Source organism: Capsicum annuum, chromosome 2 (assembly GCF_002878395.1).
Source record: "Capsicum annuum cultivar UCD-10X-F1 chromosome 2, UCD10Xv1.1, whole genome shotgun sequence".
Classification (NCBI taxonomy): domain Eukaryota; kingdom Viridiplantae; phylum Streptophyta; class Magnoliopsida; order Solanales; family Solanaceae; genus Capsicum; species Capsicum annuum.
This window is the reverse complement of record NC_061112.1, coordinates 154,100,894-154,126,807: the sequence shown is the minus strand read 5'-3', so window position 1 is coordinate 154,126,807 and position 25,914 is coordinate 154,100,894. Positions and strand designations below refer to the sequence as shown.

General features: G+C 37.5%; 2 protein-coding genes across 9 annotated transcripts; both read right to left on the bottom strand.

The window, feature by feature from the left end:
* Positions 1-631: 631 nt before the first annotated feature.
* Positions 632-12,967, bottom strand: LOC107860804. Of its 3 annotated transcripts, none has more exons than XM_016706290.2 (15): positions 12,527-12,967; positions 9,967-10,061; positions 9,732-9,845; positions 8,627-8,731; positions 8,438-8,509; positions 7,282-7,394; positions 7,068-7,193; positions 4,670-4,738; positions 4,381-4,468; positions 4,181-4,252; positions 3,988-4,088; positions 3,502-3,619; positions 2,938-2,997; positions 2,686-2,796; positions 632-928 (listed from the first exon to the last, which is right to left on the bottom strand). In XM_016706290.2, the coding sequence occupies exons 1-15, from the start codon at positions 12,624-12,626 to the stop codon at positions 818-820; spliced, it is 1,455 nt and encodes a 484-aa protein (XP_016561776.1). In that variant the 5' UTR covers positions 12,627-12,967; the 3' UTR covers positions 632-817. The 3 variants fall into 3 exon arrangements, with proteins under 3 accessions (XP_016561776.1, XP_047263619.1, XP_047263620.1); XM_047407663.1 differs by lacking the exon at positions 12,527-12,967 and adding an exon at positions 12,058-12,209; XM_047407664.1 differs by lacking the exon at positions 12,527-12,967 and adding an exon at positions 11,914-11,936.
* Positions 12,968-13,144: 177 nt separating this feature from the next.
* Positions 13,145-25,449, bottom strand: LOC107860802. 6 transcript variants are annotated; one of them, XM_016706288.2, is made up of 15 exons: positions 25,234-25,449; positions 24,236-24,653; positions 24,011-24,147; positions 19,461-19,574; positions 19,298-19,381; positions 17,023-17,158; positions 16,555-16,718; positions 16,351-16,477; positions 16,122-16,268; positions 15,870-15,962; positions 15,632-15,727; positions 15,415-15,510; positions 15,201-15,296; positions 15,011-15,097; positions 13,145-14,756 (listed from the first exon to the last, which is right to left on the bottom strand). In XM_016706288.2, the coding sequence occupies exons 2-15, from the start codon at positions 24,557-24,559 to the stop codon at positions 13,485-13,487; spliced, it is 2,973 nt and encodes a 990-aa protein (XP_016561774.2). In that variant the 5' UTR covers positions 24,560-24,653; positions 25,234-25,449; the 3' UTR covers positions 13,145-13,484. The 6 variants fall into 6 exon arrangements, with proteins under 6 accessions (XP_016561774.2, XP_047263617.1, XP_016561773.2 ...); XM_047407661.1 differs by having other exon boundaries at positions 16,122-16,265; XM_016706287.2 differs by having other exon boundaries at positions 24,236-24,656; positions 25,234-25,445.
* Between the last annotated feature and the right edge of the window lie 465 nt (positions 25,450-25,914).

The following is a 25,914-nucleotide window of genomic DNA, read 5'->3' as shown; positions in this document are numbered from 1 at the left end:
TAAGAGCACGGCCTGCCTGCCCTGTAAGCTAGATTACCTTTCAAAAGGATTAAGATGATAACTTGAATGCAAGTTGGCAGCAAGGAGTATATCAAAGTTGAATAGTTTACATAGTACTGTTATAAATTAAAAAAAAAAAAAAAAAAAAAAGGCCAAAGAGTTTAGGAAGAGGTTTTCTCATCAGAAGGGAAGTGTTGTTCACTTGGCTTCTCTTTTCATTGTATGCATTGAATGTCTAGCTGATATCTCCAAGTGGAGTTTAATACAGGGAGTGGAAAAGTTACGGTCAGGAATACATGTCATCTAACACAATTCAATATCAGTGGAAGAGAAACATAAATTAGTTTTTTCGCACCTTACACCGGTCTTCCATCTTCTCTTCGTTGAAGGAAGTGAAGCACATTGTTGTAGGAGATATGTTTTTTTAAAAAAGAAAAAAAAAAAATCATAACGACGATGGAAACAGAATTTGTTCCTATTAAAGTTGGAGCCAAACATCAGTGTTCTGGAAACCTACAGCGTCCACAAAAATACTTTCCCTAATCCAACATTTTTTTTTTTCATTTACGAAAGCACAACAAGGACTTCTTCTAGGCTTAGAGTTGAGGCATCCATGAGCTTCCGCATTCACTTCACTCTCTCAACAATGAATATATCACATTGAAAGCCCAAGAAACTGTAGCACATCCAAGATTTGTTATGAATAAAATGCACATGCAAACACGCCCAATGTGTGGTATTCAGATTTTTTCTTACAAGCCAAAAAGAGGAGAAAAAAGGCATTAAGAAGAGCTAATCATCTGGCATATACATATCATCATGAAGAAATGGAGCCCTGTTTTGCTTTGAGGACAAGTTCTTCCGTAGTAGTCCCAATTATCTCATTTGCACGCTTGAGACCAACACAATAATACCGTCCAATTGTATCCTGGATGGGAACAAAATATATTACAGGCAAGAGAAACATATATATATATATATATTCACATCAGGATGACTTAAGGTAGCAATAGGCTTCAATAGCCAACAAGAAACAGGCTTATCATACTACTTACTAAGGTAAGCACATTTGATGCATGCTTCCCTGAATCCCAGTTGATAGCACAATAATATGTTCATTCTCCAAGTTGAGAAAAATGAATATTTCCTTATATATCCATAAAAGATTAGATTCGCACTCTCTATAATCTTATCAATATTTGTTATACTTAAGTCGCTTGCTTATATGCTATTTAATGGAAAAATGAGTTAAGTAGTATCATACTAGATAGTGTTTTCACTAAATTTTTAGCATTAAAATTAAAAATAATGTCTAACTTTTGGTAAGCACCATGATGTTAGATTGGATGTTGAGAGAGTTGTGAAGGAAAATACTTCTATCCATAAGTGAGGGAAGTCGTTTACCCCCAGTTTTTTGAAAACTGCTTTCCCCTGAAAATCATTTACTGGTAACCAATATCAGAAACGCCTCTCTACATTAAGGTCATACTGCTCTCCCATACGCCCACTCGTGGGATTAGGGTGATGTTATAATATCAGAAAAGGACTTATTTTCCCAAAATATATTTAATGTTCCTGCATCCAATAACCCCATAATGTTAGAAGCTCACTCAACATTATGAAGCCGAAGTAGGGCCGCTTAGCCTCACTTAGATAGTGCTTCACTTCAAGCACCACCATGGGCTGTCTTCAAGACGACAACATTAGACACTAGGCGAGCATAATCAAACAGATGATGGGGGAGCCCCTCGGTCCATCTTGCAAAGAGGTACATTAATTGTTAACAAAACATTATGACCATTTTTGGTGATTGGAATGCAAAATTAGAAATTTATTACAAGAAAATTAGTCACGAAAAACATAAATAACACCTTTATATATAAGAAATTTATGAGGGTTTTTAAACTTTAGTATAAGTTTAACTTAAAGTATTGTGCCTGATGGTAGCACCTTTCTTCGCTAACGCAACGTTTATTTGCTTTACACCTTAATACTCTAGTTCCATCAGTGTAGAATTTGTATAATATCCATTTTCATATTGGAAAAGACTTTTCAGGTTTTTCCAGATATATCGATAGAGAATGCTCACATGTTATTGAACTAACTGAATCATTTCAACCCAGTCATTGGAAAAGGAAGGCTATTAGAGACTCTTCTTCTATCTACCTGTGGAAAATGACATCTTGGTTTAATGCTTCTAATGACCAAGAGGAGTTTCTCTTCACAAATTTTCAGACTTCTAGTACTTTAGTGGTTTAAAATTGGAGAGTAACTCGATTCCTGCAGATATCCTTTGTCTTTTCCTTAAAGAGAGTATGCCAACTAGCTCAATCTAGCCCTTTTTCTAAAGGATGATGTTTAAAACATTGAAGCAACTTTCTCTCAGAAGATACACATGGTTTGTGGTAAGGATCATCTAGTCAGGCAAAATGAGAAAGCAATAGGAGACAAATGGTGCCCGAGTTTGGTATCGTCCAAATACAGAGATCCATAAACTATTTTCAAGTGGTTTACTCCTGCTTGTTACTTGTGTGCATATATATACAATGAGGGGGGTATTTCTATATGTGAAACCCACAGAAGTGTCTGTATCTAAATATCTGGCGGCAAGACAAGCTTGCAAGAAAAGAAATTTACCAGGTCAAGGAAAAGAAAAGAAAGCTAAATACAGAAGACCAATCTTACCCGAGCAACAATGCCTAATTTATCTAGTTTCTGAACAGCATCATCTACATCAAAATTACAGCTTACACCGAACTCTTCTTTTAGTAACTCCTCGCATCGCAGATCAAGATCCTATACCATCACTCAGAATATTGGAAGATTATGTTAGTAGCACAATAATGGATGGACCCCATGGAAGCATGCATCAAGGAAAAGTACAAGATAATATTCATATGCATGCCAAACATTCGGAGAGATACAAGTGTTGTATACCTCCAAAGTAGCTTTACCCTGTTCCATCAAAATGAAAAATGATATAATAACTTCCTTTACCTGCATATTTGACATGACACCTGTAAGCACCAGCTGTAACTTGCTCAACTAATCTAGAACATCGTATCAGAATCAGTAGCTACATTCAATACCAAATGCAGTTTCAAGTTACCAACAAATAATATTTATTCAAAGTGGGAACCTTGAGAATATATTTAAGCATTTCTGAGTTTCCTATAACAGCACATCAATATAGCGAATATCTTCCTTTCATTTCTTTGAGTTCAATTGTATCTTTGGTCTATCGTATATAATCAAGATGGCCATCATATGCTTTTTTCTTTACTTTGTTCTAGTATAAATTAGTATTGAAGTATATAAATACTGTTAATAATGTATGACTACGCCCACAGATATCACTAAGAAATGAAAAAGAAAAGCTTATTTTCAGTTCTATTATCATTTGTTCCCCTGGGGAAGGAGGTAGGTAATAACATTACTGGAAATTCATATGATTGAATTGAAAAGCATTTGAACCGGAAAAAAAAGACAGAATCTACGTACTTCTTGCTGAATCACATCATCACACAAATGTAGAAGAGTACCCCTTCCACTATCTAGCTGCTTATCATACATTGACTGTGTAATCAAATTCTGATATGTAGCCATGTTTTGTTGAAACCTGCAGGCAAGTTAAGGAAATCAGTTCCACGGAAATACCAGCTTGAATATGTTCTTAGCAATTAGATACGTTCTTCACAATCATCTGATGCATTCAACATATAAACCCAGTGACTCAGCATGACAAGATGCGAAACTTAGGGCACTCCATTCAAAAAGAGAATGAACATTACAAAGGTGGGCTGACAACACAATTAAGTTCATGATGTTGAACGGCTGAAGTCCCTTAAATGAACAAAAGACGAGTGAAGAAAGATGTGAAGTGCAGAATATGGTCAGCAGCTAAGAATAAACAAGCACTGGTACAGATAACACTCTGCTTATTTATAAATATTGATACAGAGTACTGAAATCAACAAAACACTTAACGTGAAGTATGTCTTTGCACAATAGCCTATCACTGTGGATAGGATAGCAAACATGACCCATACATCAGCTTTAGGCAATTCAAGCGAACTCACAACAGCAACCTGAAAGAATTAAAGAATGCCTGAGTTCAAAACAAAATTCTACAGGGACAACAAAAGTCGAGCAGTCAAATCCTAAGGATAAAATAACTAACCAGACCAACTATAGCAGACACAAGGAACTTGACCCAATCCATTGGAGTTAAACTGGGGTTCTTTTTCTCTGGCTAAAAAAGAGAGAAATATTATCAATATGTAACAGTTTATAAGAAGCTCAGCTCCCCAGAGAAAAAGTACACATTCCACTACCAAGGTAAGAGGCCAAAATAAAACAATTAGGAAAAAAAAATCATACAAGGACAATTTCCAGGTCAGCCATTGGAATGTGTCTGAAATGCTTCACATAAATTCCTCGGTCCAATTTTGCTGACATACCAGCTCTTCTGCATAATTACAACTTACATCCATTATTCAAACAACACAGCAGTGTACGACAAATGAAAAATAAAGGAACAAGGGATAAAAAAACTTATTTCAACAGCTTAGCTATCTGATAAACACGATTTTTATGCAGAAAATGTGCTTCAACCAAATTGCTGAACTTTATATTTAAAAATATTTCCCCAAAGAGAGAGAAACTGTACCTGTAGACAACAATTATCCTGTCAAAAGTAGGCTCTTGAATTGTAATCTTGCTCAGCAGACTACGCAAACTGGATTAAGACAATGAAAAATGTAAAAGTTGGTAATAAACAACAGGAACACAAAGGAGGACGCAAACATTGTTAGTGCTAGTGGCACTAATTCATAATTATTAATCTCATTCGAGCGACTTAACAGTGGTGAATCCAACAACTGGTAATCCGCTTCAAGCAGTTCAGTCAAGTCATTTTGGGAATATTAGACAACAAACTTTCTTGCTCTAAGAAGTAAACACATTACAAGCCATGCACAGAATTGATTAATCTGATTTTTCACATTACACTCAGACTTTATAAACGCTGAAATTAAAGGTAAATGAACAGAAAAAGCAGAAGGAATATACATGAAAGCATCCAATGCATACTTTGTCAAGGATTTGCTCAAAATTGTTGCTATAACGACTAGGCATGCATCAACAAACTGGAGGGAGCGTTTGGATTAGAGAAGTTATTTGCTGGTAATGAGATTACAAATATGGAAATTCAATCAAGATTCCTGGCATCTATAATGAAGATGATAAATCTCTATATTTCGTAAGCAATAAAGAACAGAGGGGAACACTTTGTCAGTATTAGTGGTGCATAAAATAGACAAAATATGCAGATACTTCTTGTGGCAGGGTAAAAGAGAGAATAAGACCTTTAACTTGGTTAAATAGGAGTAGATTGTCTACAAACAAGAAAGCAGGAAGTTTGGGCATACAGAAAAAGGTTCAAAGTACAAGTTGCAGCTTAAGTGTCTTTGGAGGTTCAACAAGGAGGTGGGAGCATTGTACAGAGACATTATTGTGTTTGTGACAAAATAAGAATTTCTCAATCCATGTATTACCAAACAACCACATCTCTCCAACACATGTGGAAGCATCTGAGAATTCACTGGGACACTTTCCAGACATGTACTTGAATAGAAATTGGGAATGGCACGAAAGTAAGATTCTGGACACTGGACAGATACTTGGTTGGTCTCTGCGCCTTTAAAGGATCTCCTCTCCTATCTACAGTGGTACAGAATCCTGAAGCATAAATTCCAGAATACTGGTCCAACTCTGGCTGGGATATTACAATCAGACATAATATAAATGATTAAGAAGAAGACAGCCTCTATTCTTTGTTGTCTCCGCTACACAGTTTACCTCCCCTTTTGTCTAGAGATGACTCTTTACATGGAAATGTGATGCTAAGGGATGTTTTACTGTTATATCATGCTACAAGCAGTTAATTCCTTTCCCAGCTGAAAATTGGCTTATGAAGTGCATCTGGAAAAACAAAGCTCCTATGAACGTGGAACTTTCTGCTGGCGAAAGGAACTTGTCTCAAACATAAAAATCTTCAGAAAAGTGGGAAGTTAATTTATGCGACAGAAGTTTGTTTTTTGTAGCAATGAAACTGAAGATATCAATCATTTAATTCTTCATTGTACGTTACATCTCAAATATGGAGTCCACCTCTTAACTTAATGGGAATTAAATTGGTAATACCAAGAACATCAAAGGACCTACTAAAATTCTGGCACTTGAGAGGTCTTGGCAAGATGAAGAGGAAAAATTGGAATACGTCCCTGCAGTGATATGGTGGACTATCTGGAAAAAAAGGAGTGCAAGAGTTATTCAGAACAAATCTGAATCTGAAATTAGTATTAAAAAAAATGCATATCTTCTCTTCTTCTTTTCTTTTTGGGTGCAAAAAGGCTATTGCGGAGGACAGACATCCCATGATTGCCTTCTTGAGCCCATTACATTGTTCGTAATGTAGCTCCCCTTATACTAATTTACAGCAGTCCTTTGTTGCTGGAAGTTAATGAACTTGCCTTTAACAATTACAAAAACAGAGGGAACAAATTATTTCATATCATATCAGGGCCAATCTAAACCATTTGCCCTTTCTGCAATCATGTAGGTCGTTTGGAAAGAGAGAAATAGGAGGGCATTTGAAGGGGTGGAGCAAGATTTTGTAAAATTGCAGAGTAGCGTTTTATCTCTAGTTTCTTTTTGGTGTATTTATGAGGTCCCTATTTGCATAGAGGATTGAATCTCTTCTGCTGAGAACCATATTTTGATGTAGGTTCTCTTATTTTGGTATACGGGGTATTGAACTGCGTACACTTTACCCTCCCCAGACCCCACTTTGCGGGAGTACACTGGGTATGTTGTTGTTGTTAATAAAATATTTCCCTTATCAAAAAGAATACGTCTCATGCTGTAAATATACCAGTCTGTAGTTTAATGAAACTTATTGATTAAAAGATTCACAAGATACAAAATTGCCTTATGAACTTTCTAAAGCAGCATATTAGTTTAAGCAAAGAATAGAAATACAGAACCACAAAGAGCACTTATTAGACCTGAGTTCCATATTTTCAATCCGGATACGTTCAACATATAAGTCCTGATCTTCTGCTTCACTGTTGATCCCATCATCCTTTTTTGGATCCTTCATGCGCCGTGAACTTGATCTCCTCGAAAACAGTCTATCAGAAAGGTAGGAACTTCATTTTGAGTATAATACAAACAGTGAACATGTTTACCATACTTTTTTTGTATATAAAAGCCACACACCTTGTTTTTCTCAAAATCCATCCCCAAATGCGTGAAATAATCATATCCACTTTTTCCAAGAAAAAGTAATCAGTAGTCTTATCAATTCCAATGCCGCGACGAAAGATTACGTACTGGAAAAGAAAAAGCAACTCAGTGGCATGATCAAACTGTTCACTTTCATCCCTCTTCCTTGAGAAGGAATAATACAGATGATGATACTGCATATAAAATGGACAATCACATGGTGGCACTAAATGCAATTCAAATCAGATCAGGAAACAGCAATGAAATTGTCTAAAGAAAAATAAATATTCATACTACACACTGATATACCTAATAAGTTTCAGGACAAGGTAAAACATTGATATATATCATATAAGATGAACAGCCAAAAATATTCATGTCCATCCATGGTACAGTTTGCAGGTTCAAGGAAATAGTCAAGTCACTATTTTACCGTTGTTAATTGCTTGCGTGGACTATTACAGATTTGAGAAGCAGCCTTAATTGATGATTAATCTTATTTTAAAAAAAAGCAAGAAAATGAGAAGGTAAAAGATCCCAGTTTATCCTCAGTCGTAACTCGCAAGTCATAACTCACTATTTATAACCCTTGATTGCAAAAATTTTCTTCTCTTTCAATAAAAAATTATCTTCCACCAAAAACAACAACCCCCCAATGTAATCCCACAAGTGGGGTGACCCAGACCATAACCCTACCTTTGGGGGTTAGAGAGGTTGTTCCGACGAAAAAGAAGAAAAGGCCAGGAAGCACAATAGAACACTAAATTCATCGAATTGAATGGTCGCAAACTTTTGTTCATGTTTTGATTGGAGTGCAAATTCCTTCTGCTGATCTCATGATGGAAATAGTAGTTTCATAGAATCACATGTTTCAAAGGTGATACACACTTCAAAAGCCGATCGTAATTGTTGCAAAGCAAGGCAAAAGTAGGGAAACAAATGGAAACCATATGTGGCTATCAAGAAATCAAGTCACATTTTTGAATCCCACACCAACAAGAAACAAATTGAGAAATATTCACTTCAGTGAAGATGTCATAATTATAACCAGAAACTACACTTGTAAACCTAGCATGTGGGAAGCCATTAACTCCATATCAAACGTCCCAGTAAAAGTAAACGTAACTTGAAGCTTCAATAAGAGTAATACCTTGTCAGCGAACTCTGGAAGGCTCTCATGAGGATGCTCTGCAAAATACTTCTTTAAAAGTTTTTTGTCAAGCTGCACCCAGGGTAAGGTAGAATGAATCGCAAAGTCAACATGCCAATAAAAGGAACTATATCAAGAGAGCCAATAATTGTTGGAACCAAATTAATGCGGAAGCAACTGGGTAAAAACCTTAGATTCATCAACAGTGATTGGAAGATTTAGAAGATACTGCCCAGAATGTGCAACATCAATCTCTTCATCACTCGCTATTTTAAAGTTACTTTTGTCCATAATCTGCATCAGCATAAGAGAATAAGGATAGAAACTGGAGGAACAAATGAAGACTATTTTTTTTATCAGGACAAATGAAGACTCTATATATATACACAGACACACATATGAGATCGGAGTTTTTATAAATTTTAACTGGAACACTAATGTCATGACTAAAGATACGCAGATACAGTAAATTATAGTAGCTGATGGTGGTCACTGATAGGTCCCCAACATGGGTGCTCAAAATCCCACTTAGGCAAATACCTATGTTGCAGGTTCGTTAAGAGAGAACTTGCAATATCTTGAGTTGAAGTACTCAAAAACTAGAATGATTTTCTGCTTACTTTTCATGTAATAAACATAAGAGTTCAAATACAGTACTGATAAGATAACTACCCATAGAAACTAGGACATGACTTCCTAACATTACTGGAATGAGAAACTGCAAACTAATACAAAGAAGTAACTGCTACTGGATACTATGGGAGACTAAGGAGTGATAACACACCGCCTGCCACGTTTCCTACTTTCTCTTACTTGAACTTTCTAGATGAGGGAAAGAATCAATCAACTTCCAAATCCTTCATAGAAGAACAGGACCTCCGTTCAAAGTGTTTAACAATGACATCTCAACCTTGTTCTTGTGGAGAACAAATTTCTAGGAAGAGAATGTCAATGCTAAAACTAAACCATTCTCCAGAATTAAACTGAGTGGATTTTGAATTATCTCTTCTATCATTTATTAATTACCTTTAATCCTTAGTCTCGAGAACTCCTCTTTTATCTAAAGGAAATGTTTTCATTTGAAGTTGCTCAAAAGAAATCCTGACTGCCATGTGTTATGAGTGACACCTGGGCCAGCTGGATCTCTGAGGGCCAACAGATGAAAACTCAAGTCTCCAGCTCTCACTGGCTAGGCAATTTGTGCTTGCATGTTATCTTATGAATCTAAACAGCTCATATAGCTGCCTCAGATATCAGAGAGAAAAAACTTAAGAAGAAGCTGCATCAATTTTACCTGAAACAAATATGTCAAAAAGTTCTGTTCAAGAATGTCAATCTCATCTGAAGATAACTTCTGCTGCTCCAATTTTTGAGCCCCGTTCACAGGATCAAACAAGGAGTATAATTGCTGCAATCACACAATTCTATTGATCAACACAATATCAATATCATCAAATTAAATTGATTTGCAGTAAATGATGGAGAAAGCGATATTTGATCAAATGAAAAGCACCATAAAATTGTATTACCATGAGATCCTCAAATTGTAGAAGATACCAAGCATGAATTGTGTACTCAACTCTCTTGCAAAGCTTCAGAAATTCAGCTCGGTCAGAATTATGTTCTGGGCAAGGAGGAAGGCAGGATCATTAGAACCTCAAAACAAAACTTATACTTGAGTAATCAATCATAAAAAACATTAAAGAGAACTAGAACCACGGAGATTCATACACCATTATACAATTTTCACAAAGGTAGTAATGAAAATAATTTTAAAGAAAGAAGGAAGAGAATAAGCTGTGATGACGCAGACATGATTTATCTATATCCAGAAGGAAAAACTTAAAATCTGTGTTAAAAGTTGCAATATGTAAGATGTCAAAACTTATACAGTGCAGAAGGAATTTGAAACCTTTTTGGGATTTCAATCAATCAAGTGTCTGTAAAAGTCACATGGAGGGTGGGGGTGGAGTTGGTACTTTCCCAACAACTTACTTGGGCATGCCTTTAGGAGCAAAATCTAAGTCTACTGAAATTTGGAATAATGTGATAGAAAAGTGTGAGAAGAAATTGGCCAGATGGAAAACACAATATCTATCTCTGGGAGGTAGACTAACACTCATCAACTCAGTTCTTGATGCTATGCCAACATACATGATGTCATTATTTCCCATTCCGGCAGGGGTCATTAAAAGGTTGGATAGCATAAGGAGGAAATTCTTGTGGCAAGGAAACAAAGAGAAGAAAGGCTCTCACCTGGTAAAATGGAAATCAGTAGCAACCGGGAAGAAGAATGGGGAACTGGGAAGTAAGAATGTGAAGTATCAAAGCAAAGCACTCAGAATGAAATGGTTGTGGAAATACTCAAACAACGACCAGTCACTCTGGAAAAGAGTGATAGGTGCTAAATATGAGGCAGAAGACAACTGGATGACCAAGGAAGTGACTACACCATACGAGGTCAGCCTATGGAGATCCATAAGAACTCCATGGGAGGAAGTCAAACTCAACTCCAAGGTAAAAGTGGGAAATGGGAATAAGACCAAATTTTGGAAGGAAGAGTGACATGAGAAAGGGAACCTGGAAATCCTTTTCCATGACATATACAACTTAGTTTTCTTTCAACAAAGAACTATTGAGGAACTTTGGACAACACAGGGATGGAATTTCAACTTCAAGAGACAACCTAATGACTGAGAAGTAATAAGGGTGGCAGAATTTCTCAACACGGTTGGAAATTTAAGGGTCTTCGGGCAGAGAGGAAGTGTTGTGGTGGAAAGGTGGCAGCAAAGGCATATTTAAAGTAGGCGCAGCCTACAGGTTGATGGATCAACCAAGTCTGCAGAATCCTACCTGGCCATGGAAACAAATAAGGAAATGCAGATCCCCAATAAAGTTTCATGTTTTATGTGGCTGCTAGCTAAGGAAGCAACTCTGACTCGGGATAATGTAATGAAAAGGGGGATATAACCTTATGTTCTAGGTGTTTCCTATGTGGGGAAACCTCAGAAACCGTAAACCATCTATTTCTACACTGCAAATATACTCAGCAACTATGGAGAATATTTTTGATCCTTAAAGGCATATATTGGACTATGTCGGGGAGAGTCACTGAAGCTCTAAAAAGCTGGGAGGAGGCAGGCGTCCATGCTAAAGACAGAGCTAGATGGAGAATCATCCCTGCTACAATATGGTGGGCAATTCGGAAAGAAAGGAACTCTAGGTGTTTTGAGAGCATAGAGAATAGTGTGCAGAAAGTTAAACTAAACTGCATTTTGTTGTTATGTTTTTGGTGTAATCAGTTATACTCAAATGGCACTATCACTATAATTGATGTTTTCGACTCAATATAGATATAGAGCAGTGGAGTTTGGAGTACAACTGTATATAAGGTTTCAGTACAACCCATGTACTGTTGTGATATAATACAAAGTTACCAATTTGAAAAAAAAAAAAAAATCACATGGAGGGTGTACAGGATCCTTCTTCCTTTTGATCAGGGCCTTCCACCCATTTGATTTGTCCAGCACTAACTTATCGTATTGTTTTAACTTGTGAATATTATTTCTAGTTACCAATACAACAAATCACGTAGAAGGAAGTTGTTCCAAAAGCTATACAATTTCTTAGAATCCACGAGGACTTGATGGAAGCCTTTCTAGGTGGTTTAGAGCATATTATGCTCGTGTAAGACTTAGAGAATTCCTGGTTATAGAGGACCCCATATTTGTACTAGAAGACGATTTATGGAGCAGTGGAATAAAACAAGACCAAATGGAGGAGAAAAGTTGATGATGAGGATTCAGATAAGTGGTTACGAATTGAGATGGAGTTGCACAACAAATAAAATCTCCAGGAAAGTGGTGGCAATTGAGACACGTGTCACCTTGGAACAACAATTAATCTGGAGAAATAATCACATCAATTTTGTTGCAAAACTTGAACGACTCAAACATAGTAGAGTAGTGACATAGATGGGTTTAAATTCTTGGCAAACATTAGAGTTGCGGCTATTAGCTTTTAAAATTCTGCGCAGAGCTTGAGCATTAAAATTAGTGTGGAGTAAGAGGTGTAGAAGAAATTAGTTACCAATAAGGTCAGCGAGGGCCATGATGAGCCTGGGTTTGAGGACTGGAATAACTGACTCCCGCTCCAATCGGATCACCTCTTTCTTCCTCGAATCCTCCATCCCCACCAACACAACACACAAATTTGCTCCTCTCTCTCTCTCTCTCTCTCTCAAATATATTTCATTTAAGGCGACGCCAACGAAGAAGGAAATAAAATGTGGATTGTAACGGTAGGAAGGAATCACTCAACCGACGAAATGAATGAGTATTAAGCAAGCATACCGTTCATACATTATTCCCTTCTTATTAATTAAGAGAGCCTACAGTGCCTCCTTTGCCTTTTTCTTTACTTTACGGATTATTCACAAAAACAATGACCATCCCTTCCAATTTTCGCTTAATGTCCCGTCCCTCCCTTACCGACGAGGACAATAATATATGTATATATATATATGCCAATTCAACAACTTAAAGCCTAGTAAAATGTCTTTAAAACATAATGAACGAAGGATTACTGGATCGGGCTACTTCCCTGCTAGTGTTTGCCCAATCATATAAATTTTTTTAGCTCAAAATAAAACAGAAATCCCACATTAATTACGCAACATTTTATTTTACCGCCGACAGAGAACAAAAATAAGAGTAAAAACTATATTAGCTACTAAATGTATCTAATTAGAGAACCACTCGAGCACCATAACTACACCAACCTCCCCTATATCTATAAATATATCTAGTATATACACCAACATTAGATTTATCTAACGTGTATATATGTATACATATATGTACAAAAAATGCCCCGAGGCTTGGTCGTCATCAAGCAAAGCCTTGCAGCAGTCTCAACCCAAAAACAATTGCAATAAAATCTGGCTGCATGTACATAGCCGCTTACATCTTCTGGTGTAAAATTAAAATTTACATCAATTTTGTCCCCCGCCTCTTGGAGCTTCATATCCTTGTGCAAGGCGATGTCCCTATGGATTCCAGGGCCTCAAGAATGGTTTGCCCATTGAATCGTGTAAGCCTGGATTCTGAGTAGACATGCTCGTCCATCCAAGGCTATTGGGTTTAAGGCCCCCAGGACTTTCCTGGCTACTCATGTAACTAAGGGAAGCAGCTTGTTGCTGCGAGGCATTGCTCGTTGTGGGAACTTCCACCCCTATCCCACCATAGTTCCTTGGAGGGATCAAATGTTCTCTTGAGCCTGATAGATTATAAGAGCCACCCTGATGCAGTGCGTTACACTCGGATAAAACACTGTACAAGCTCTGATCTGAGTTGTTTGCACTTCCAATGCTCTGAGATGGACCACCAACACCTCCTAAAGTAGACCAGCCCCCACGGGCAAGGTTCTCTCCAGAGAACCAATTCTGATTTAACAAGTCTCCACTGCTTAGATGAGTTTGAGATGGTGCTGACACATGAACAGAATTGACAGCCCAATCTTGCATGCCAACATTCAACTGTTCATGCCTAGGGAAAGAGTATCTACCTCCATCTGGGAATAGATTGCCCTGAAAGTTCTGATGCATGAGGAGATCATTCAACCCTTTGTGTCGTAGCTCCAATGGTAGCTGTGCATGAAGCTGCTCCCTAAAATGACCAGAATATTGACCTGGATGATGCATCAGATTGGTTGATGGTTGGAAGTCCAGCGGAGGCTGTCTCTGCTCGTGATTATAAGATGAACTATCTGGATCCTTGAAAAACGGGTGGAATATTTCATTCCTGTTCTGAGGGTATGGACCAAAAAGAGAAACAGCACTGGGTTCTCTGGGCAACATATCCCTCCCAGCATCCTTTTCTGTTGGGACAGCTTCCAGATTAATAAGACTAGAGGCTGGTTCATTGGTAACTCGAGGATGCCCAAGTGACAACTCCTCAGCAGAAGAATATTCATGACTTATGGGAGTGGCACACCCAAAAGAAGAGGCAGCTATGCTAACTGCTGGCCAACCATCACCACTAGAAGCAAGAGGATCCCCTAGATCAACAGGAACATCCACTCTACTCAACCCTTCTGGATACTCTGATACAGTTGGAGAAACTTCGTCTTCCTGCTGGCTTATATTGTTCTCACCGGAATCCAGCTTAAAGTGACCTAACTGACTGCTCTCAACAAGTGAAACACGATCAAGATCCTGATTGAGCGAGACGGGGAGAGACTCATCATCATAATCAGTGTTAGCTGTGCTATCAGGGGTCTGTTCATCAAATAAGCTTGCAGACTTTCCTCCCTCTTGACCCTGATTCATCATACAACCAAAGAGTTTATTTGAATCTTATCAAGCACATTGGAGAACTTTAAAAAAAATCTTCTCAGGCAAATTATAATATAGCTAAAAACTCTTTAACAGAAATTTCTACCAACCATTTATTTGTTTAGTGAGACAGGGCCCGTGTATTTAAGTAGGCCATCTTCCGACATACACGTATTGGTAAGAATTTAGGTTAAGTCTTTTAGACTCTAAACAATTTTTGTTCTATTAGTATAACTGACCTCTGACTGTATAGGAAGCTCATTATTTAGTATTTCTCTTTCCAATTGCTTCTCGATCAACCGATCAGATTTTTCCTTGCCCTCATGCTAAACAACATGGAGCAAACTTTGATTACCATCTTCGCTTCGAAATACAGGAATTGGTAAAAATTCGCCTCTATACAATTGTTTTTCAATTAGTATAACTGACCTCTGACTTTATAGGAAGCTCATTATTTAGTGTTTCTCTTTCCGTTTGCTTCTCGATCAACCCATCAGATATTTCCTTGCCCTCAAGCTGATCAACCTAGAGCAAACTTGGACATTTTAACAATTAAACAGCTAGAAAACCATCTTCCCTTCAACATACACAAGTTGGTGAGAATTCGCGTCCATACAATTGTTTATCTATTATTATAACTGACCTCTGACTGTAGAGGAAGCTCGCTGTTTGGTATTTCTCCTTCCATTTGCTTCTCGATCAACCCATCAGATTTTTCCTCGCCCTCATGCTGATCAACCTAGACAAAACTTGGACATGTTATAACAATTAGACAACTATGGGAACCATCTTCCCATCGACATACACGAGTTGGTAAGAATTCTCTTCTATAAAATTATTTTTCTATTAGTATTACTAACCTCTGACTGCAGAGGAAGCTCATTATTTAGTATTGCTCCTTCCATTTGCCTCTCGATCAACCCATCAGATTCTTCCTTGCTCTCATGCTGATCAACCTAGAGCAAACTTGGATATTTTAACAATTAGACAACTAAAGAAACCATCTTCCATTCGACATACAAGAGTTGGTAAGAATGATAGGTGAAGCCTTTTCGCGACTATACAATTGTTTTTCTATTGGCTATTAGAATAACTGACCTCTGACTGTAGAAACTCATTATTTACTATTTCTCCTTCTATTTGGCTCTCAATCAACCCATCAGATACTTTGTTGTCCTCCAGCTGATCAACCTAGAGCAAATTTAGACAATTTAGCAATTAGACAACAAAGATAAGACTATCTGGAACTTCCAAGAGCATAGAAACATCTTTAAAACTGACTCCTTTAAGTGATGAGATAACCCACATTGACCCTCAAACACAAAGGGGGGAAAAGCTAAAAGTATAAACCTCCACTTCCATTAAATGTGCAACGTCTGCTTCTTTATTATCAATTTGCTCTGCAAAGATCCCATCAGAGTACGTTCTCTCTTCTGCTTCTTTATTATCAGTTAGTTCTGCAAATATCCCATCAGAGCTCCTTTTCTCTTTACCCTGCTAGACCAAGTAAACACAAATCATCGAGTAATTCAAGCAGCTACACTGAACTTAGATGTATAAGATGTCTCCTAGGACAGACCTTAATTTGGACATTCAGTTTCTGTTCCATTTCTTGACCTAATGATGTTCTCAGTTGCAATTCCTGTGAACGTTTCTTTATCCATTTTGCAAAACCAGCAGGGACATCCTTATTTGCCAGCTGCAGCCTGTACAAACACACACTCAGAGCTGATGTGGAAAACATTGATAATACCAGAAGAAATGATTTGCTCCACAAACTAACCAGTGGTTATGTAATTTCTGACGTTCTTCTTCCTCATAAAATTCAAAAGGCTGTACATGGAGATTTTCCACATCACCTAAGACATTGCTCAGAGACCTGGGTTGAATGCTATTACTATTATGCTTCATGCTGTTCTTAACACGTTGATAGTGTTCTCGACTGACCTAAAATATGATGGAGAAAGGAAGGGGCAGTGGGATGGAGAAAGACTGTCAGCCACTGGAGATGAGAACATAACATAAATTCAATGAATGCCAGTAGTTTGTACAGAATTTGCACACATGAAAGACTGAAATGAAAATCATTCCAATGTAAGAACTCGAGTGAAAAAATGGATGGGCCAACATCTTGCTGGATAATGGGTTCCAACATGTCTGAGCTCCAAGTATTCGGTGAGAAAATAAACAAAACAAGACCATTGGAGTATTCCATAAGACTCATAAGATGTTCCAACGAAGGCATAGCCACCTTAATATAAGACATGTATTTGGCACCATCGTTGTGTTGGATATTGCGCTTGTTTAGTTTTTCTCCTTTCCTAGATCTTGCAGCCATCTTAGCTCCATCAGGCGAACTGCCATATGTGCCTTCGGTGAAGCCCTTTCTGATACCCAAAGAAAGGCATGTGACTGTTATGACCCTCATAATGAGAAAAAAATCAATTATTATATTAAGAATTACTAACATACAACCACAATTTAAGAAGTCATAGGGTGTGTTAGGTGTGGAGGAAAATGTCTTCCATGGAAAATATTTTCCAAGAGAACACTTTTAAGGAAAACAAGTGGTTTCTTACTTATTTTCTTGTGTTCGGTATGCAAGTAAAAAATCTTATCCTAAAGTTATTTGTATATATCTAACACAAAAAATGAGAATGGGTAGAGATAGGGTGATGGAGTTTGGGGTGGGTAGAGACGGGGCGGGGCAGGGTGGGTAATCGTGAGAGCGGGAGGAGACAATCCCACTTGTTTTCCCTACTTTTATTAAGGAAGTCATTTCCTTATTTTTCAAGGAGCTTGTTTTTCTAAAAATATATATTTTCCAAAAATATTAACCAATCGAACATGAGAAAATAGGAAAATGTTTTCCTTCATACAGAATACACCCATACTGCAAGCTCATTTTTACCATTTCACTTTTGTTTCTTCCTTCAATCAATTCTTTTCCAGCTACTTTTATCAAACAGATTTCTTGATAACCAAGAAGGTTCAGTTCGCTCCCAGAACAACAATATCGACAAGGAGGATCGTTGCAACAACCTCCTATTATGGCATAACTTAGCGCGGTTGTCAAAAGATCTCAATATATCATCTGAGCTATCCTTTATTGGCAGAATATCTCAGTATATTCAGTGCACATCTAAACTATTGTTGGTCTTGATTACCCCCCTGAACTTGGCTATTTGATAGACTCAACCCTCCTAGACTGACATGGCAAAGAGCGAGAATACACTCTCTTTAGGCTCTTGGGATTGAAAAGATCAAAAAAATAACTTTCAAAATGGGGCATTTTTCAACTGTTAATCGCCACATAATCATATAAAATGCTTTATTTGTTCCAATTTTGTATTTCTTCTTAACACACAATGCATATTTGTTGCAACTTCATATGTCTTTTCTTTTCACCTTTAGATGCAATGGTTGTTTGTTTAGTTATGTTTTTCTTCTTTATTTCGGGCCAAAAAAATGGCTGGAATCTATTCTTTTTTGTCAAATAAAAGAAAGTTTTAACCAAAATAATGAAGTTCTAACTGTGTATTTCTTTTGATTCTTCTACAGACGCAGTGACAACTTTTCCCAACTACAAGGAAACAAGGAAAACCTCTCGTATATGACAGATGTCCTTGTTATTATCGATGAAATATTTCACCTCTTCAAAAAAGGAAACAATGAGAAAAAAGGCTATAACCTGATAAAGTGGGACTCACTGACTCACAGTAAGAAGGCAAGGAGATTTGGTCATAATATATATCAGTTTCCAAAACAGATGTCTGCTTCAAAAATGGATATGGAGATTCAGCAGCAAAGATTTAGCTCCGTGGGGAAGATTCATCACCCAAAGGTATGCTTAATGAATCAGTGGATCACTAAAGATGTACTTAGCACCAATGTTTGTAGTGTGCGGAAGACTATCAGAAAGCTATGGCAGAGTATGGCCTAACTATGGCATCAACAGATCCATTAGAGTTGGGGATGAAATGAAGACAGATTCTTCTTTTTTCAAAATTGAAAACAACTAGGTAGAAGAATGAAAGATATTTGGAACGACCTTTGGATAGGACAAACTAATCCAAAAGATCAATTCCTTGATCTTTACATCTTAAGCGTTCAAAAAAGAAAACACACTCTCTATGATATGGAGTGCCCAAGGTTGGAATCTAATGTTTGGGAGGGGCCTAAATGATTGGGAATTGACAGTCTCTCAAGCATGTTACAAGTTCTGAACCCCTTCACAGGTACCTGAACTAACATAGATGAAGTTTAGAAGCTGTACAACAAACGGAAGTTTTCAGCCAACTAAGTCTACTGGAATCTAAACAATGAAACCTCCTTGTCAGCTTTGTGGCCTTGGAAACTCATACAGAAGGTCAAATTTATGAGGGGTCCCGACGTATTCTGAGTCATTTATTTTCATGTGCTTCTTTCTTTCTTTTAAATTTCTTTAAATAAACCTAGAACATTTTTTCAAAACAGGTAACGCAACCACAGTAACCTGGAACATAAGACAATGAAAGAAAACCAACCTCAATATTCTCTCCACCATTTCCTCCTCCGAGTCTTTACAGCTCTCCAAACTTTCCTTCCATAACTGCAGCTTCCCAATCATACTGCCGTGAAAAGTAAAATATAATGCAAACAGAAAAATGCTCAGAAATAAAGAAAGATACAGATAAGAAATCTGAATACTTGTCGTGGTAATTTTGTAATTCCATGTAGTATGCCTTCTTGTTAGCCTTGAAAACCTGCTCCTGACGCATAACATTGTCAGGGTGAAAGCTACCAGAACAGATCATCTGACCCCTGCAAAGATGCCAGAGATTTTGATAATATGAGACTCTCAGAACATCCATGTAAAGGGTTAAATCACACATGTCCCAGATAAATGCAGTTAGGCCTGCATAGTAAACTATAAATAGAAACAGAGAAGTACTTTAAAAGGTAGATTATCCTTAATGCTTCAACCATAGCCCAAAAATCTCTCCAATTGAAAGTATAAAGCACTTGAAAACCAAAAAGTTAAAGATTATATACATTCTATGCAGAAAAGTTATGCTTAAAATATTTAAAGCAAAGTTAAAGGAATGGTGTAAAGAGAATAGGGGGAACTGGAAGCAAAGGAAAGAGGATATCCTTAATAGATTGCACACTGGGAGAATATCCAGAAACAAAGATCCCTCACAGATGATGAAATGTTACAGAAGGTTAACCTGTCCATGGAGTTTGAAGAGGTACCAAAGAGGGAGGAGAGTGTCTGGAAACAGAGATCTAGAGTTCAGTGGTTGAAACATGGGGACCAGAACACAAAGTTTTTCAACAGAACTGCAACCTCACACAAGAGGTTCAATTCCATGGAGCAATTGGTAGTGGACGGAAACAATATTCAGGATCCAGTAAACATCAAGGAAGCAGTGCAAAATTTCTACAAAGATTTATACAAGGAGACTGAGATTTGGAAGCCTGACTTAAGACTACATGAGGTCTCAAGGATCACTGAGGAGGAACAAATACGGCTACAGAGAGTTTTTGAAGAAGAGGAGATACTGAAATGTGTAAATTTGTGTGCTAGTGAGAAAGCACCCGGTCCAGATCGTTTCCCGCTGGTTTTTTCCAGACTTTTTGGAGTCTGGTAAAGCAAGATATCATCAGTACAATTGAATTCAGTACTTCCATTCAAATCAGGCATTCGAGAAAAGTTTCAATGCAATCTTCATTGCTCTAGTCCCAAAGAAACCTGGAGCTTCAGAGTTAAAATATTTAAGATCAATTAGTTTGGTTGGTGGAGTTTACAAGATTATTGCTAGATTACTTGCAGAAAGGCTCAAGAAAGTGATAAACAAATTGGTCAACAAGAACCAGATGGCCTTCATTAAAGGGAGGCAAATAATAGATGCAGCACTCATTGCTAGTGAATGTGTTGACTCAAGGTTGAAGAGTGAGGTTCCAGGCATAATGTGTAAGTTAGATATACAGAAAGCTTATGATCATGTGAATTGGGCTTTCCTACTTAACGTATTGAGACGAATGGGGTTTGGAAATACATGGGTTAAGTGGATAGAATGTTGTATCTAAATTGTTAGGTTCTCCAATTATCGTGAATGGTGAACCTGTGGGTTTTATTGCATCAGGAAGAGGGTTAAGGCAGCGTGATCCCATTTCTCCCTTTTTCTTCATCCTGGTAATGGAAGGTTTTGGTGGTATGATGAGAATAGCAACCCAACAAAGATGGGTCAGTGGCTTCAAAATTGGGGATAGAGTGGGAAGGGAGATGGAAATTAGTCATATGCTATATGCAGATGACACTGTCATCTTTTGTGAGCCAGTTGTTGAACAGATAAGCTACATCAGAGTGATTCTGGTATTATTTGAAGCTGTAGCAGGGCTGAAAGTTAATTGCGTTTGGCAAGCATTCTGGGTTGCAGAATACACCAACTGCCTACAACATACTTGGGCATGCCTCTAGGTAGCAACCAAGCATAAGTCTTTAGAAATCTGGGATGGGATGGTATCTTGGAAAGAACAGAGAGGAGACTTACTAAATGGAAGGCACAGTACCCATCTTTGGATGGTAGATTGATCCTTATCAATTCTGTCCTAGATGCTTTACCTACTTACGTGATGTCTTTGTTTCCAATGCCAGCCAAAGTTGTGAAGAAGCTGGACAAGCTAAGAAGAGACTTCTTATGGCAAGGAAATAAAGAAGGAAAGGGTTACTGTTTAGTGAACTGGAAGAATGTTTTGTTGAACAAAGGGAGAGGGGGGTTGGGAGTCAAAAATTTGACGCTGCAAAATGAAAGCTTACTCATGAAGCGGCTATGGAGATACACTAAAGAGGAAGGCGCCTTATGGAAAGAAGTTATTGTGGCAAAGTTTGGCGAAATCAATCCCTGGCGTTCAAAGATAGTCTCTGATCCTTATGGTGTGGGGGTGTGGAGAACTATCAGGAATATTTGGCCACTGATGGAAGCCAACTAAGTATTAAGGTACGCAATGGAATCAAGACAAGCTTCTGGCATGATGGATGGGTTGATCAACTTCCTCTCAAGGATCAATTTCCAGACCTCTTCCGGATATGTGCAAATCCAAAAGCTAAAGGGAGTGATTGCTGGTCATTACAGGGCTGGAACATCTCTTTCAGAAGGTTGCTAAATGATTGGGAAGTGGATAGGGTCGTTATCTTGCTTGGAAAGTTAGGAGGAACCAGCATTATCAGTCCTGTGGCAGATAGGTTGCTGTGGAATCATAGCAAGGATAGGGCCTTCCCAGTAAGTAGTGCATATAAAAAGAGGCCTAGAAGTATCTGGAGGGGGATATTAATATCACTGGAATTAGTTCTGGAAAAGTATTATCCCCTCCAAGGTAAAAGTGTTTTACTTAGTTAGTGATTAAGAAAGCATGCTTAACTCAAGAAGTGTTCCAGAAGAAAGGAAGACAACTAGTTCCCAGATGTTTCTTGTGTAATATGACAGGGGAAACAAACCAACATCTCTTCCTACATTGCAGTTTCACTACACAACTATGGAACCTCTTCCATAAGATAACAGGCTTCAGCTGGACCATGCCAGAGCACACCTCCGATCTATTGAGCTGCTGGATTAGAAGGGGAGGCAGTAAAAGTCAGAAGAAATGGTGGAGATTAGTGCCATCATGCATCTGGTGGCCTGTGTGGTTAGAGAGAAATGGTACATGTTTCGAAGATAGGTCCAATTCTATTCACAAAGTTAAATGGAACTACATTGTATCTTTACTTTTTTGGTGTCAACAACTTGTATAGTGGATACAGAGCAAATAGTGGAATTAATAAGAGACTTATAATTGTTTCTCTCTTTTGGTGGTTGCCAGCATACCAGGGTTCAGGGGCGAACCTACGTATACTTTTGGGGTGTTCCAGCACCCAGTAAACTCGATGCGGAATAGTTATAATTATATAGAAAATATACTAAATAGGTATAAAACATATAAAAGCACCCACTAAAATAAAAGTTGGTTGGGTGCACTGGCATTTAAGTTGATCTTTCCCTTCTCCACTGAAGAGACGTCCTGGGTTCGAACCTTGTTGAGGTGATTTTTTTATTTTTTTCAGCTTTTTAATTTTTAAGCACCCACAATCCTTAAATCCTGAGTTCGCCACTGCCAGGGTAAGCTGAAGAATGCAAATCTTACCAGTTATCAAAAAAAAATATGGATGTGGGGCGGCGGGGGCTCTAGTGCAAATGATCATCAAACTTACTAACTCATTATAAGGTAGTCTATGCTAACCTCTTTTGCACCTTGAGGTGTTGATTTATGGGTACTTTTCAGATAATTGACACAATGGTGCAAGTTAATAAGTTAATACGGGCACAATTATGTACCTACTTAACAAAAGTCCATAGAAGCAATACACAGGTGATCAGATACAATGCGTCCAACTAAGAAAGTAGAAAAAAGGTCTCAGACGGTTAAAGAACAGCAGTTCAAGGCCAAAACAATTACACAATGCTAGTTCCATAATCAGGAAAGAATATGCTTCTCCATCTTCTAACGTGAAAGGGCGTTTGATAATATCAGGGACTAGATTGGGAAAATATTTACAGCCAATGTATGGGAGGTTGATTGCACATCATATAATGTTCTATTAAAAGTTATGTTTGGTTCCTCTTGCTGGTTGTACGTAAACGCTATCTGCATACTAATTACTAACAATATTAAGTATTCTATTGTTTAGTAAAATGATGGGGATATGGCATAGATACAGTTGATACATCAGTGTATTATGATCCTCATAATCCCTTTATTTGACACATTGGATTACAGTCCACGTAACATATTATCGTCATACCAAAGTACATCCACGGACACTAGGAACCCGTAGTTCATCCTTTCTTTTCCACGAATATCTCGACCTCTAGTTGCATCTTTAAAACGATGGCTCCTCGGTGAGATAATTATAATTCCAATCATCAAAAGAACATGGTGCCAAAATCAGTAACTCTAATCTCATCAATCTCAATTTATATCGATAACATATCATATCTTTCTTTTATGTTTTTGATAAATAGAACCATAATCACGTCAAATGAGAAAAACAATCCAAATACTGTCAGATGGCAAACAAACTATCAAGAACCCACCATAAATCCTACAGTCCGAAGTAACAAGAGAAGTCACAGGAACCTCAAGTGCAAATTTCAGAACATGAAAAAATTGAAAAATTGAATGTCAAACAGATTGAGATATTAAGCAAAGGGAAGACTTGCCATTTAACAAAAGGATTTCCAAAGTGAAAATTTTCCTCGCCCAGTAATTTATACACAATATCATCTGGTCCTGACCCTTCCGGCAAAAACTGCATAAGAAATTCTCTCTCATCTTCTGACAAGTTTGCCTGCCAAACCTGAAACAATTTCCATAGTGTAAGACACGAGGATAACTATACCATCCAGTAACAAGTATTTAGCGCATACAACTAGATAGACTGTTACCTTGTGCGAGAGGACCTCGCTTAAATTTTTGAGTTCAAAAGTTTCGTGAGGTAGAGTGAAAACATCAGCCAATATGTTATGGTGATGTGAGAGAGAATCCAAGAAGGGAGCCAGGTCTCTGTGTGAAATGCCAATTTGCTCCTTCTTGGCAAGAACGCGCCTTTTTTTGTCATCCCAAATCAGAGAAACATTAGATTTTAACTTCAAATTGTATCTTGTTAATCCCTGCTTCTTCTTCTTCTTCTTCTTCAATCCGTGGGGGTCCAGAGAAGAGTCAATGTTGCTGTCAGCACGCAGACGTTTCTTCGACTGATCAGCCACCATTGTCAAAGCATGCCAAATAATTATCACTGGAACATAATGATGCTGTCTCAATTTTGATCAATGAGACCCTCCCTATGAATGATCCAGTTGAGAGCTTCTAAAAACAACATAAAAAAATAAGTAAACTAACTTTATAATAAGTAGAATGATATGCGAATGAAGTAAAATCGTGTATTAAAGGCATGTAAACAGAAGAGGTAAAAATACAAATAAACAAGCTTCATAAAGTGTAATAGCTCAGTGGCATGCCTGTTCAATTAAGGAAACAAGTAAGATATCTTTCAGTTACAGAGTCACGGGGTTAATAATGTGTGCCCAAAGGGAAGCAGATCAAGTCAACTTTTAAGATTACTGCAAAGGGTGCTTGAGAGAAGCATACAATCCTCGCTCCATTATCCCCTTGCCCCCACTCAAAGCCCCCGGACAAGAGAGATAAGTGGGAATACAACAGAAAGAAATAATGGAGAGGCAAGAGAGAATTTACAAGAATGAAAATTTATAGGAGTAATAAGCAAATGATTGGTTATGTGGATAACAATCAGCATTTATGTATCTAAGAAAGCAAAGAAAACGAGTTGGGGACAAGCGACAAACAATGAAATAGCAGACGCGGGAATCGAATTACATAAAATCAAAAGATGAGAAAGAAATAAAGCCCTAAAATATGAATGAACCTGAAACAGAGTGGCTGTGGGGAGGGCGGATACAGGCGGCAGCAAACTGCAACGAAAGGGTTGCACACTTATCCGATTCTCACAACCACGCCCTACTTTTCCCCTTTTTTACTTTTTTTTATTTTTATTTTCTCTGCGCCTTCTTTTTCCCCTATTTTTAACCTTCTTGGCGCACCGGATCTTCACTAATATGGTTTTATCATTCGTTTGCACTCAAGAGTATTGATTCACACCTGTATTTTTATTTTTTTATTAATAAGATTTAAGTTTTAAATAGGTTTTACTTATTGAGGTCTCATTTACTTGTAATTAATTAATAGAAATTTGAATATGAATGATTTATATCTTAAACTATTAACTTCATTTGTTTTTATTAAAATTTTAGGGCTGAATAGGTTTTAATTATTCAAATTTGAAATCAAGTCTTAATATATTAATCATTGCTCTATCCATAATCATCAATCACCATCACTAACCACTTTTGTCACCGACATCATTGTCAGTTATCACCCAACACCACCAAAAACCTTCATTGTCATTGACAATCAACATTGCTATCAAACACTATCGACAGATGTGTTATTACGTGTTATGATTTTTATGCTGATTTTTTTTACCAAATTCAAGTTTTATTCTTCTTAGAAGAAAAATAAAAGTAATATTATAATTATTTTTACTTTT